The following is a 15,355-nucleotide window of genomic DNA, read 5'->3' as shown; positions in this document are numbered from 1 at the left end:
GAGAAAATGTTTGACTGATACAATCATGTTAAATAAGGTGCTTTCAAACATGAGATTATGCACATAAATGTGATAAACTTCAGACATACTTCTGCTGGATCGTCATCAACACAAAGTCAGACAAAAGTACAACAACTTTAAGTAGTTTCTTCTTCAATCTTCAATAAAGGTTAAATAGGGTCAGTCTGTGTCAAGTGACAGGACTAATTAATCACTAGGAAGGATACAGCCTTTTCAGAGGATGCACCTCAACGTATTCATGCACTGAGACATTCATGCCATCCTGCCTCGGAGAGATAATAAATCAATAAATGTAACGCTCAGGAAGTTGAAGAGTGTCAAAGAGGACGGTAAAAACAGCAGCATCGTATAAAAAAACAAGAACCGTCGGTATAAAAGCAGATCCAGTTAGCTAATTAAGCTAATTGAAAGTGACTGATAACGTGATATGGAGAAACACAGTGGGCTTCATGGTGTGGTGTCGGTGGGGGTTGTTTTATTGAAGCAGGACGTGCTGCCAGCGTGCGCCGGCTCGGGTCAGAGATGTGCGAGGCGTCCTCAGACTTGTCATGTGACGGGTGAGGCGAGGTGAAGACGAGTGGATGAGGAGTAAGGAAAGTATCTAGAAATAAATCATCATTAACCATCAAAAACTATATCTAACATCCTGGTACGATCATTTATCAGTGCTGTTTTTAAATGCACTAATAGTAACTTTGAAAGCCTGAGAGTCTCATCCATCCTGTTAACTTATTCTTTTATTTATTGGAGTTTATTAGAGACATTCTTTAAGGTGAGGTTCTTTTATTGTTGCTATTGTTAGAGGATAAAGCTTGTGTGAATCTATCCAACTAACGAGTGCTGCCTCTCCAGCTTTAAACAACTGACCCTCATATGGACAATAAAAACTTCTGAATTTCTTTATGCATACAATTTGCTCTACCTGTCTCATCTTAAGTCTTTGTCTCCGTAAAGCGACTTTAGTGTGTTTTTAATACATTTTGGTCTTAAGTCTTAAGGACGACAATGTAACATTTCTGCACTGATGTGTCAAAGAAATAAGGCGAGACCGATGTTATATATTTGAGTTGAGTACTTCAGTTATCCCAAATGTTTCCAGCAATATTCAACCCAGTGAATTAATCAAAGAGCATTTCATCTGGTCCCGTATCCGTGGTGTCGTATCCCATTTGCCTCCTCTCATGAGCTCCCTTGTCTCGTAGGTTTCCGGGGATCGTTGCGGCAGACCACCTGCTACAACTATTTATCTTCCTTATATTATCATTATTATAATTATTAATGTTCATCTTAAAGCTGCTTGAATCAAACTGCTATCCTCAATATAATCAGACTTCCTCATATTATAGTTGCTAATGCTAACAACAGACCTGTTGACTTCAAACTGTTACAATTATTATGATCAGCCTTTCATCATCACTGTGCCGTTCTTGCTAATTTTACACATTTGTACCATTATTACTGACATTTTAAACACAAGTGTGTAATATCTGTTGTTGTTGTTGTTGCTCTCTTTGCCTGTCTTTATCCTGCAGCTCCTTCTATCCCACTTTTCGGCCCATCCAGTCGAGGCAGACGGCTGTTCAACATGAGTCTGGTTCTGCTCAAGGTTTCTGCCACTGCTGCCAAATGTGCGGCTCATGGTGATTCATGTTGGGTCTCTCTCTAAATAACAGAGTACGGTAACAGACCTGCTCTTTTTGTAAAGTGTCTTAAGATAATTTTGGTTATGCAACAATCACAGTAAAAGCCCGAGACATCCTGGAGGGACTGATTTCCCCTCTGGTTGTTCTAACTTCAGATGTTACACGGAAGGAAGAAAGTCGGCCTCCACGTGAATAAACCTGACTTCACATAGCATGGATAAAACTTTAACACATTACTTCTTCTGTGAAAGTTTCTTCCTGAGTGGCGCCAGCAGATAAGGTTTAACAAAACTCCCATGATCCCACGCTGCTTCACAACATCAACAAACGACAACATTTATTATTGTTCTGATATTGAGACCCCACAGCGTGAGAAATAACATAATGTGCCTTTGTTAGAAATAAAATCGGCACTGTAGTTTATTTTGAATTAATTCCACACACACCAACCTGCTGCATAAACACTGGTCAAAATACGAACCATCATGATTTCTTATTCCTTGTACAAGCCAAGCCTCAAAAACACAAGATCCTACATTTCCCAAAATGCATCTCAAAAGCATCTTTAGTAAAACCTTCACGGCCTGTTAAAGGCTGTTATCTTTCAAACACTATAAAAGCTAGTAATTCCTGTTCTTTGTTTTAAATATTAATTAGTATTAAACCAACTCTTGCTCTGATTTATGATAGAATGATAAACTTTACTTATAGAGCCAGGTTATTATTGATTGGTTATCAATAAGGTCTTACAATCAATCCTTAAAACAAGCAGGGAGGCATGTAAAGCGGCTACAACCGGCTTGTTGTGATTGTACCTTTCAGCTCAGGTTAAAAGCCACTTTCTCCCCTCACACAGACATAATAAGTACTCTGTTTATGCTCTTTGTGTGACACAAGACATCACACCTGTTCCTTTGTGTCAGTGAAGGAAGGGAAGCGTGTTTGTGACCTGTTTTCACAGACGTCCACAGAGGTGTAGAAGCTCGGGCGCTCAGCTTTAGCCCCAATATATAAAACATCTCAAAACAATAACCTGCCAAACAAGACGCAGAATAAACGCTCCGAACACAACGCCATCTCTCAGTCCCCTTGACAGAGCAGCGGCGTCTCTCGTGCCCAGACCGCCCGAGCGCCTGTGAAGGAGGTCAAACAAACATTTGTCGCTGTGCCGTAACGCCGCTGCGCCCTCACAGGCGCCCGTCACGCCACCGCCAGCCTGCAAATTTATTGGGCCACTTTTGGATGTGTCAGAGCAGTCGGTGTCGATAAAGCCGGGCCATAATGTTTGCCACCCCATCACAACAGAGATTTACCTCCCTGACAGACACATCCTGCTTCAAGGTCCTGTCTGTCGCCTCGGGAGGGAGCAACGGAGACAGGACACGGGCTTCAAACCGCTTATTATCACCAATTTGACACAGTGGACAGTTAAAGCCTGACACCAGTGCCCACACAAGCCCCGTCACCCGTCCATCCATTGTTGCCTTGTTACGCAGCACAAGCCCATAACACCTCAAGTGTAAATAAGAGAAGGAGAGGGATGTAACCTTGACTTCTCTGGCAGGTTGGTTTTTTTTTTGTCTTTGGGCTTTGGCTCGCGTTCTCCGCCCCGGACAGGAAGGAGGGAGGTGACAATGAGGGAGGAAGTTGATTGAGAGGCTCTATTATGCATCAACTTAAAGGAAGCTCCTGTGATGGATGACACAGACAGCAGTCACCTTCAGAGCCCGGACGCCACGCTCCCAGCATCCTCTCTGGCAAATGACCTGAAAATCCCGCTGACATATTCAAAAAAGAAGGGGTGCTAACCGGAGCCGGGTAGCCTTGTGCTGCGTGCAGACGAAGAAAAGGAAGAGAAGGCCAATTTAGAAGAAAGTGTAGAGGCGCAGAGAGACGTATGGGCGTATATTGAAAATCCATTTGTGTTTTCAGACAGCAGGGACAGGATTTCATTACGCTCGACAGGAGTTGTGAGGATTAAGGTAAGGGACATGTGTTTGACTTTAGGGCCTAATTGTTCCCCTCAGTCTGGAGATGACAATTAATCGAGGGACGTCACAAAGACCTTGGCTGCAAATTGAATTAAATAAATGTTACTACAGCCGTCTTAAACTACTTTAATGTAACAGGAAGTCTCTCCCGCGCGTGCAGACAGAGGTTACTTCATTTACGCCAATTTGTCAGTAAATTCAGAAATAATTAATTTTAGAAATTTTCCATTAAAGAACATTAGATTTAATGGAGGAGTGTTATTCAGCAGCTGCATTGTCCTTCATGTAGTTGTGAAGTATTATAAAGAAACCGCTAACAGATTCTGTGTATTAGCACAATGTTTAATAGAAGAAGGGATGCACAATGCCGCCTCAATTAATCAATTGATCGTCAACTTTAGTGTTTCCATAAAGAAGGTGCGTGCAGCCTTGAGGGTAAATTGGAGAACTGCAGGAGCTTAATTTTAAAGATACCAGTCATGCACAAGTCCTAAAATAATTAGACTTGAGACCGCTCCAAACGTTCCTTAAAGGAGAAGTTCGGTATCTTTAAACCTGGTTCCAAAAACTTTTGGAATCGGTCCAGTAGATACGGCCGCAATGGCTGCAACATAATCCAGGGGCAACTGCGCCCGATAAAAGTATGTCCACTAAAAGTGTTTGTTTTTGCCCCCGACAGGCTCAGGTTGTTACTCCAGGTGTCCGACAACATCACGGACATGATCCCTACAAAGATCGTCCTTTTTTTAAAAAGTCAGATCCTTTTTTGTGCAACCAGAAACAGAAGTCTCGCTCAAGGTGAAGTCTCGCTCTGAAATCCCGCGGGTGGTGAGATGTGACCTGAACAGGACGGTGGAAACGTGAGTTGCAGAGAGGATTTGTTAGAGATTGTTGTGTTGGTGTACAGGAAGCGCAGGTTAGCGTATTTGTTTCATCCTCCTCTGCCTGTTGCCCCTTCTCTCTCTCTCTCTCTCTCTCTCTCCTCAATTTCTATGAGCTCTTCGTCCGTTTCCTCCGGCTCAAATAAAAAGGGACGGTCATTAAACTCAAATGCATCTTCTTCATCGAAATCAGCTCAGTACTCATGGCCATGGCTTTTAAAGCCCTCTACGTAAACAAATCCTCTCTCCAACTAAAACTCACGCGGGATTTCAGAGCGAGACTTCTCCTTGAGTGAGACTTCTGTTTCTGGTGGCACAAAAAGGATCTGACTCTATAAAAAAAAGGACGATCTTTGTAGGGATCATTTCCGTGATGTTGTCGGACCCCTGGAGTAACAACCTGAGCCTGTCAGGGGCAAAAACAAGCACCTTAAGTACTTAGATCAGGCGCAATTGCCCCAGGGGATTAAGTTGCAGCCACAATGCCGTGATCGCGGCTACGGCGGAGGACATCCACTGGACCGATTCCAAATGTTTTTGTTCCTATGAGACATTTCAACACCCAAATTTGTAAAAGAGCCGAGGTTTAAAAATACAGAACTTCTCCTTTAAATCAGCATCTCTCTCTACGTGTCATAATCCAGATCTGAATCCCATAGAAAACATCCTGAATGTGATCAAGTATTATAGTAGTTTTACTTCTTAACACTCCCTCCCTCACAGATCAAAACAAGCTGCATATTACAACGGAGATGTTGTCATGTAGGCCTGGATACGGCATAATTTGTGATCATTAGCTTACAGTAATTAGAAGTCTTTTGTTGAGACAGAAGTCTCAGCTGTTGCAGGAAACGATGCGAACACGTGATCTGACACTTTAGAAAAAGGACAAACTAGACGGACAAAATAAGGCGGAGAGAGTGGATGAAATACTTTTACACAAAGACAAAACTTGTCCTCACATCGTCTGTAAAACAAGCTAATGGGAAAAGAAACGCTCCAACAGCTGCATTAAAACATTTCCCAAACTGTCCTGTAGCTGCGCCGGCCGCTGCACTGCCTGCCTCTGTCTGTGTGGGCATTTATTCCTATTTAAGAGGCAATCTCCGCAGTTTGAGTGGCAGCGGGAGGTTTGCAGGGCAGCGGCTGCTATATTCGTGGCGCTCGGGGTCCTTCTGCTGATTCATAATTAGACGTGAACCCAGAGCGCCCACTACGGGGAGGTCAGAGGGGTGAGGAGGGAGACGGGGGAGGAGGAGGGGGAGAGCTGGCGCCCGCCTGATGGACACCAAATGAACAAATTATGATGGCCCCCTCTGGGCGTGATGGGGTCAAACGCCCTGCGCCCCGCCGCTGACAGTTCAATTTCCCCCCAACGCAGCCCCATTCGCCGACTGCTAATTATGAATGAAAAGTTATCAGCCTCAGCCGCCCCGCCGCACACACGGACAGCGGTCGGAAGAGGTTTGGGGCGGGGTGGGAGGGTGTGTGGGGGGGATTTAAGAGGCATTTGTGAGAGATCCTAATGTCAAAATGTTATTAGAGGGAGCGGCAGCATGCAGAAAGTGAGGAGGAGGAGGAGGAGACAGAAGAGGAGGTGGGTCAAAGACAGTGACCGGGGTTAATCTAAATGCCTTTGATAACCATGCAGTAATTCTCTAAAAGGGCCCGAGCGCTCAGCTGAGACAGACTCGCTGCCTCTGTGGGCAGATTGCTGAGAAATAGAAATGACACCGGGGCTAGCGTGTGTGTGTGTGTGTGTGTGTGTGTGAGCGAGCTGATATGTAAGTGTGTGCATGCACAGGGAGGGGTGTGTGTGAATAAAGGTGAGGTTATTTACCCTTGTCTATGAATCCCGATGCCCATCATGTATTTATGCATAGAATTGACTCTAAATCAGATGTTGATGTGCAAAAAGTTCCCTGTTCTAATCTGCATTTCTATTCTCTATTACTCCATGGCCTTCACCTGAGGAGGAGGAGAGAGCGGCTAACAAGAATGCATAAACGCTGGCCTGAGAGCAGCTGTCAATCATACTGACTGACAGGCGGGCAGGACTGACGGGCAGACTCAGAATATAGAGGAACAAACCACAAAGCTTAAAGAGCTGGGACAGTGTGGAGGCTGTGCAGACGGATGCAGCAGGTTCGTTACATTACAAGTTAACACAGACTAAGAGAACCCACTACACATCTTTAACATGAAGTTAAAGACTATCATTGTATTGTTAATAAACTCCTTCTTACTTATGCTGTGCCTAAAGCTCACTGACTTAAAGCTGCACATTGCACATGCATTCAAACATTGCATTGATTTTAACTGACTTGGATGCAAGCGCATGAGGCTGAAGATGTTTTGAATGTGGCTGAAAGTTTTTATCTATCTAATGAGTCTGTAACTTTTTCTATGTTTTTATTTTGAATTGTTATAAGTTGCGTTTTAGGTCTGTGTCGGTGTAACTGTGCTGATGCCTGTCTTGGCCAGGACAGGAGTTATTTGATATATGTACGACAGAACGTGCTGAGGTTCAGACCTCAAATTTAAAGTAATAATCTGGAAGATTTTCACATAAATAAATGTCAGTTGAGTCTCTATCTATCGCCGAATGAGGTAACACAATGGTGATCGAGCCTATGGCCCACTGATGAAAGCCTTTGCATTTGCAGTATTACAGACTGGGTGTCTGTGGCGACTTCAGCAGAAAAAATGACAAGCGCTGCCCAGTTAGTGACACGTTTTCCATCAGCCACCAGTGGTTGGTCTGCCAGAGAGGGTAGGCGGAGCTAAGCGGCTGCTTTTCCGCTCTCTGCAAGTGTTGCGAGTAAACAGTAATCTACTATGGCTGAACAAACAAAGAAAAGATGGATGACTACAGATACAACTTCAACAAGAAGTGAAAATACAAAGAAGAAGAAACAAACTCGACGCTCAGATGAAGCAAACAGTCTGAAAAGGAAAGCGACCGTCAGCCAGGAAAATCAAGAGTTACAACCGGAGCCAACCGTGGACGTCACACATGCAGCACTGTCTGGATATCTGGGAAGGGTGCTCCCGCAATTACAGTTTGTCACCATAGGTGGCGCCAAAGAGAACGAAACTGAGATCTTCGTCTCTTTTTGCAGCTTTTCCTCTTTCTGAATATCGTAGAGGCAAAAATTTAATTCACATTTAGTACTATCTCTTTGATGATGAATGGACAAGATGATCTGCAGAAAACAAACCTTTCCTTAATCATTATGTACAATCACGTTCTTGAATCTTCAATTCATAATGTGAAACAGAAGTTTGACTTCTTTTTAACTGTCAATTTAATTGCCACCATTACTTCCTGCTTACTTTTGTAGACGACTGCTGTCATATTGTTATTGTATTAGGCACGGTCTCTTTTACATTAACCCGTACACGTGTTTTTTCTATTTCATTAATTTTGTACTGTATTTTGGGAGCTTTCTGGCACTAAAATTTCCCTCGGGATTAATAAAGATAAAATCTTATCTTAAAATTATCGAAATTATCTTAAATTAATTTATTGTAACTGAATGTTTTGGGGTTTAGCCTGTTGTTTGGATAGATTAAGCAACTTAAAGATTGTGATGGACATTTCTCACAGTTCTCTCACATTATAATCTTTAAATATCACACGATTAATCTGTCGAGTAATCTATTTACAGCACGAATAAATCAAGTTCAAGTCAGTTACATCGTAAAAACACGTATCATCAATGCTGAACATATCAAAGACAAAGATATACTACATCAGTTTAGTGATTAAATAGACACACACAGACTCGCCATCGAGACACAAAACAGACACAGCAGCAGCAGCAGAAAGAAAGGTCTGGACATTTTCCTCCCGGGGGGGAAGAGACGAGACACAAAACACACAGACGTGCAGAGCCGCTCACACACAGAGGAGAGAAAGGAGCCGTCACACCAGGAAAGGTCAACCATCAGATATACACAACACCGAGACACGAGGGACACAACATCTGACAGAGAGAGATGGAAGGTGACAGAGAGGAGGAGAGAGATAAGAGAGAGAGAGAGAGGGGAGAAACGGAGCGAGTGGACTTCTAGATGAGACGCAGAAATAGAGTTCAAGGGTGTGGAAGAGCAAAAGACAGCGCGGGTGAGAGAGACAGACTATAAGAGATACAGGAAACAGGGAGAGCAGTCGGACTGTCCTGACTGGCTATAAATATAAGAAGGCAGAAAAGGTCAATAGTTGGCGTCTGAGGCAGAAATGTTCCACCAGGGAGAGAGGCTCATTTCACCATCTCATACGCCGCTCTGCTGTTCTGTCAGTGTCAGACGCACAGGAACAATTGACTCCCGGCACACGCTGATAGAGGAAGTGTCAGCCTGTGTGTGTTTCTAATGCAAACACACACACACACACAAGTTTACGACTAACCTGCATGTTGGAGGAGACGTTGGAGAGAGAGAGGCCCTCCAGGTCGGAGAGGAGGCTGGAAGAGACGGCTGAAGACTTTGGTGCGTTTGTGGGAGCAGGGGAGACTAAAGGAGGCAAAGACACACGTAAATTGAGTGAGCGAAATTTTTGCGATTTAAAAAAAATACAGGAAATTATACGAGATAAATGCAGTGTGTTTTTATGCACATATAAACAACGAACAATAATTTTATTATGGGGGACTTTTAGGGCTAGTTTCTTCTAACAAAACAAAATCCCCCCCTCCTACTTTCACCACTCTTAGTTCAGAGTTGAGTTGAGAGTTCAGGTGGAGCGACACGTTCTTCATAAAACAAATACAAACAAGACTCGTGGGCTGCGGATGCGTTAGTGCTAAAGGTGTAGCCGCTAAAAGTAAACCCTCCACGGCACGTCCGCTCCGTGAATGGTCGGTTTATGTAGCCACAGCGCGGACGAGCACCGGGACCAGGTGTCACTGTAAACGGGAATGCTCTCACTCACAAGACACCTAGCGTATCGGAGCGTCTGCCTCGATCGTCCTGACGACATGATCTGTGACGGCAGCAGCGTCACGTCGCGTGCTTGTTTACGGTTTACAGGCAGGTGACACACAGACCCTGCAGCTCAACGGTCAGTTCACTCTGTGCTCTGATGAGGAGCTGCATGTGATATCAAACAAACTTTTCCTGCATATTAATGATGGAAAACAAGCTTGTTCCAACATGTTCCACTGAATTTGCTTAAATATCCCACGTCCTGCAGTGTGACTATTGCATATGCACACATCACAATATATCATGCAGGGAATTGCAGTGAACATATCTTTGTTGGAAGGCTGGATTCGTACCGCAGGTCACTCTTTGCCTATCGCTGCATTAGAAGGCTAATGGGCAGGAATGTGTTAAAAACTGTCCAAGTAACAAAACAGCAGACACAGAGCAACACTGGCATTCATTTGGATCTGTGTTTCTGCCCACCTGAACATAAGCCCAATATAAACTCTCCTATAAGCTCTATTCTGGTGGCTCGTTTAGGTGCGGAGAAAGAACATTGAAGTTGTCAGATACCCGACCTGCAGTAAAAAGCACGCTGCGGTCCCGGCAACCGGTGAACAATTTTAGCGTCGGCCCTCGCAGCCAGAAGAGCCCGAATCTCTTCATCGTTTGTATTTGCAGACATCTTTGCTGTTGTCGTCTTTTAAATGATCCTTCTTCTTCTTCAATCTCTTTTGTTTTTAATCATCCTGTTGCATGTTGGGAAATGTTCAGGAGTACAGTGCATGTGTTAAAGGGTCTCCTTCCCTCTTTTGGTGGGGTAAGATTCCTCCTTTAGGGACCATGAACGTACCAAAAGTTTGTACCGACATATCCAACAGACGCTGAGTTTCACCTGTTTTCAAGGCGTAGAGCTTACAGGAAGTAACAGGAGTTCATCCTCTGGGCAGTTTACTCGGAGGCTTGCAGGCAAACGTCTGCATAAAGTTGGGGTGAAAAGTTGGCGTTCACACATGCAGCATGTGTTAAAGGGAGCTGTAAACTTAATAATAATAATAATTCACTGTACAAAAGACCGTCAATCAGCTGTGACAGCGTACTGCGCAGAGTGCAGAGAGCGACACGTGGAGGAGAGGAGGCGGACGGTTGTTTTGGATTGGCTAACGGACTGAAGTGACGTGTGCGTGCGACCTTGAGAACTGTAAGTTGGAAACTTTAATTACTATTCCTTGTTCTGTTAGATTGTTAATCACTCATGTGACCTGGGCAACTTGTGTTAGCTAGCTAATTAGAGGCACGTGTCTGTTAGCAGTAACTCATTAATGAGCGTTTTTGTATTTTGAGGACATTATTATTTCACACATGTATACAGTAGATGGACGTGTGCATATGTACATGTTGAAGTGCATATGTAGGTGGGTATATGGATATGTAATATCCATAATATGATTGGATTTATATTATTTACTTCTTTACAGCCCATGTTTGTACTGTGCCTCAAGCTCATTAAAGCCTTTAAAAGGAGAGAAGTTGTCTGCGTCCGTGTTTAACAGACACACCTGAAGCGAAGTGAGAAATCCGGCCCAGCCGTATATACAGTCCTTTAGCCCTCACTAACATTTACAATGACAAAATGAAAACTTACAGTCATCTAGATCCAGTAAGGACACTTCCTTCTTGGACTTCACCTCCACCTGAAAGAACAAACAAACACAGCAACATGACGACACACACAGGAGAGGAGCAGGCAGGAAATGGCGACTCAAAACAAAAGCACTGAAACTGTTTGATATTAAGGGGATGAAATGTTTCAGTTATGCTGACAGTGTCTTTCAAGATACGGCACCATCCATCCATTCATTCATTATCTTCCGCCTATTCGGGGCCGGGTCGCGGCGGCAGCAGGCTAATAAGCAAGTTAGCCAAGACGTCTCTCTCCCCAGGGCCCGAGGCGTTCCCAGGCTAGGTTGGGATATACAATCCCTCCAGCAGGTTCTGGGTCTGCCCCGGGGCCTCCTCCCAGTTGGATGAACCTGGAAAACCTCCACAGGAATGCGCCCAAGAGGCATCCTCATCAGAAGCCCAAGCCATCTGAACTGGCTCCTTTCGTGCGAAGGAGTAGCAGCTCTACTTCGAGCTCCCCCCGGATGTCAGAGCTCCTTACCCTGTCTCCAAGGCTGAGCCCAGACACCCTGCTTGTATCCACTATCTCATTCTTTCGGTCACTACACAAAGCTCATGACCACAGGTGAGGGTTAGAACGTAGATCGACTGGTAAACTGAGAGCTTCGCCGTACGGGTCAGCTCCTTCTTCACCACGACGGTCCGGTACAACGCCCGCAATACAGCTGACGCTGCACTGATCCGTCTGTCAATCTCAGGATCTATTTTACCCTCCACCTTCGCTTCTTCGCTGTAATGTGTTGAATTTTCAATGACCGGTCATGCACAGTGTCATGTCACACTTGATACACGCCACCTGGTGGGACTGAGACGGGCTCGTCAGGTGTTGCCTTGTGGGAATAACAACATACGCCTCTAGCGTGCACGACAACAGGCCCAATAAAAACACATTTAAACAAACAAGCGCTTTTATCACCCTTTCTCCACACCCTCCTAACTAACCACAGCTCCATTCACGTCACATAAAGAACCATAAAATCCCACTCTGCATACGCGGGGCTGAGCAGACAGGAAGATAAAGAAACAGCGAGACAGGGGAGGGAGTGAGGAATGGGAGTGAAAACAAACAATAAAGTTAGGAGGCCGTATCGTATCACATCGTCAGGTGTTGGTAATAGAGATGGAAACCTTGTTAGTAAATGGAGATCTGCAAGAGCACGAGCAGGAGAGAGGGAGACCAAGATGCATAATTCATAGGCCATGTCCAAATGACAAACTGTATGAAATGAGAATTTCATAGTGCAGAGAAGCAAAGGGAGGAGAGAGAAGTAATATGATGAGTATAACAGGTATAACAAACCGGTGAGGGCTGCAAAGGGGACAAATGAAAGACCTGAGGAGCAGAAATAAAGCTGATAACAGAAGAGCAGGATTTTATTCCACCATATCAATGTGGATTTTGATGCTCTCTGTGAAGACAACTCCTGAGGAGAACTATGGATGTGTTGGAAATGGCATACTGCACAAGCAGTGCGTACTGATTTGGCCAAAATGTAGTATGCAGTATGCAAACAAAAGCAAAATGTGCAGCACGCAAAAACGGATGTCGTACTGATTCAGAAAAAATCTCCAGTATGCATCGGACCAGTCTACCTCGTCTACTGTATCCCACAATGCAAAGCGCTGGAACGTCACCGCGGCAGTTGAAATGGCAGACAGCAGCAGAAGAGCAGAAGGGGAGATATAGATATAGAAGCAGCTGTTTGCTATAGGCGGGCTGTTGTTTACATCCACTTTCCAAAACCGGGAACTGCCGTCTGGCGTACCATACTGCAAAATACATTTAGACAGCTTAGTATGCAGTATGTAGTATGTAGTATGCCATTTGGAACACAGCCATGTGTTTGTACTCAGGTGTTTCTCCTTTATCCTGTGCACAGTAAAACCACAGTGTACTCCAGTTTAAACATACTGTAGATGCTTCTCAGTATCTTATCTCGTCACATGTCATATAGTACAAGCTTTAGATAAGTACTGTTAAATGTTGATAATCGCTCCAACATCTGTTGTATTTAACACTAGATAATGAACTTCAATAGAATGCAGTGTGTTTCCAGGGTGACAGGGATCTCAATGAACTATCATCAATCTAATCTAATGTTTCATTTAATGTAGAAATTCACCCAAACATTTTTTAGAGTGTAGTCGCTGTTTGAGGCCGTTATGGAGACCAGTAACTCGGCCGACGGGGTCAGCCCTACACATGGGTCTGTATGTGACTGACTGACTGACTGACGGTACTTTCACAGCCGTAGAGAGAGAGAGTTGCGACATCGCAATGGCGGATCATGGAGCATTTTGGACCTCCATTGACGCAACTATCTGTCTATACGGCTCTGGATACTTTGTTCGGGGAGTAGGCGGGGCTTCTCCTCCGCTGTCCTCACCTACGTCTGCAGCGCGCACCTGCTTTCAAACACGTTGTCATAAGCCCCATGAGGACAGCCCTTGTAACACATTGCCCGCAAAAGCGCACATTGACCTGATGCGGTCAGCCACATACGAGGTTTTGACCTCGTCTTGTTTCCCTTTTACCCCAAAAAACAGACTGCGACTTATATTCTGGATTTCACGGTAGGCCATTAGAGTATTGATTGTAAGACTCTTAACAACATTAAATATTTTGTATTGTTATTTTATCTATTTTTAAGCGTACTTGTTTAATGTATTTTGACAAAGCTTAAAATGAAACCGATCATGTGAAACTATCATGATGAGGGTTCAAAAGGTCAATCTGTGCTGCATGAGAGCTTTTCTGGACAGCTCCCGCCTCCAATTCAATTTATACATTTATATTTAACTGTTATTTATAATCATAAAGTGCAATATATTTGCTCCGAAAAGGTCTTTTCTCTTACGTCCGACTTAGCTACGACCAACCTCTTGATTCAAATTTACACCGAGTGCACCAAGCCGAACTGACACTGGTCGTAGCTGCGTCTGGTCTTATGACGCGCGTCCATGTGAACACTCCAAGCGGTGATATGGACAACACAAAACAAAAGTCAAGAGAAATAAAAAGAATCATATTTTCACCTTGGGTTTGGACTTGGGTTCACTCTTCTTCTTCTGTGGTGTGACGGGGTCTGAGTCGGAGTCATCCTCAGAGTCTGTCTCTGAGCCGGACGAGCTTTCAGCTGACGAGCTGCTGGCCTGAGCCACAGGTCCGTTAGCGTTTTCATCCGAGTCACTGAAACACACAGCAAAGTCCACGTCAGACATGGTTTCAAATCAAGTAAATAAATACAAACATGAACATATCAGTACCACCTGTTTACTTTGTTTTAAGGTCGTGGGGGGGCTGGAGCCTATACAAGCTGTCATTGGGCAAGAGGCGGGGTTACACCTGGACTGATTGTTTGTCAATCACAGGGCTGACACACAGAGACAGACGACCTTTCACGCTCACATTCACACGTACGGGCAATTTAGAGTCACCAGTGAACATGAAGCCGGAGTACCCGGAGGGACCACACACTTGCCCGGGGAGAACATGCAGACTCCACACAGAAAGGCCCACCGTGCAGCCTGACCCATTTTTTTGGCCTTTTATGCCTTTGTTTCTAAAGAGGACAGTGGATAGTGTTGGAGACAGGGGGTGAGCGAATCAGAGATGACCTCCCGAGGGTGGGGGTGGAGCCTGTGGCCTCTGTACATAGGCTGCTGACTCTGAGCTAAACCGGTGCCCTCTAATTTAACCTTTTAAAAGCCTCCTGTGGACAGAAGATGCAAATTAACGCCGTAATATTGTTTTAACCGCGTCAAATAAAACAACCTATATACCGTTTTAACTCGGCTTGTCTTTTATTTTCCTTTTAAACTGAAAGCTTCAGCGTGGCCGCGGTCAGAGCAACACCAATCAATCTGTTTTTGTTGGTGAAATTAATCCAATGTTGCTCTTAGTCAAAAAAAGATCTTTTCCATCTTTCTCCTCTCTCCTCCACTCGCTCCGTCCCTCTTCAATTTGTCCCGATAATGAGTGTTTACTCCGCCTGCCCGGGATTTTCAGCCGTTAAATTAATGAGGGGAATTGTGACGGTAACTGGCTTTTTAACTTGGGCGATGATGAAAAGCCAGTATTAATTTGGCCTACAGATTTCATTTGCTGCGAACAGGAAAAAGTGATATAAATCACTGTGGGCCTGATTAGGCCCTGCCTGAAATGACTGGGCCATAATGAGGGCATTATGCTGTGTTTGTTGTGGAA

General features: G+C 44.4%; 1 protein-coding gene across 2 annotated transcripts in view; it reads right to left on the bottom strand.

Moving 5' to 3' along the window:
* ap3b1a (adaptor related protein complex 3 subunit beta 1a) overlaps window positions 1-15,355 on the bottom strand; it is a 72,089-nt gene that overhangs the window by 21,676 nt on the left and 35,058 nt on the right. For both annotated transcript variants that reach the window (XM_069673073.1, XM_069673072.1), the window contains exons 20-22: window positions 14,185-14,338; window positions 11,111-11,159; window positions 8,951-9,054 (exon numbers count right to left, since the gene is read on the bottom strand). In XM_069673073.1, the coding sequence (XP_069529174.1) occupies window positions 8,951-9,054; window positions 11,111-11,159; window positions 14,185-14,338 (307 nt within the window). The remainder of the gene's footprint in view (window positions 1-8,950; window positions 9,055-11,110; window positions 11,160-14,184; window positions 14,339-15,355) is intronic.

The sequence above is a fragment of the Semicossyphus pulcher genome, unplaced genomic scaffold (genome assembly GCF_022749685.1).
Source record: "Semicossyphus pulcher isolate SPU_LCO1_2020_fin unplaced genomic scaffold, fSemPul1.0.p SCAF_22, whole genome shotgun sequence".
NCBI lineage: Eukaryota > Metazoa > Chordata > Actinopteri > Labriformes > Labridae > Semicossyphus > Semicossyphus pulcher.
This window is presented reverse-complemented; position numbering and strand designations above follow the sequence as displayed.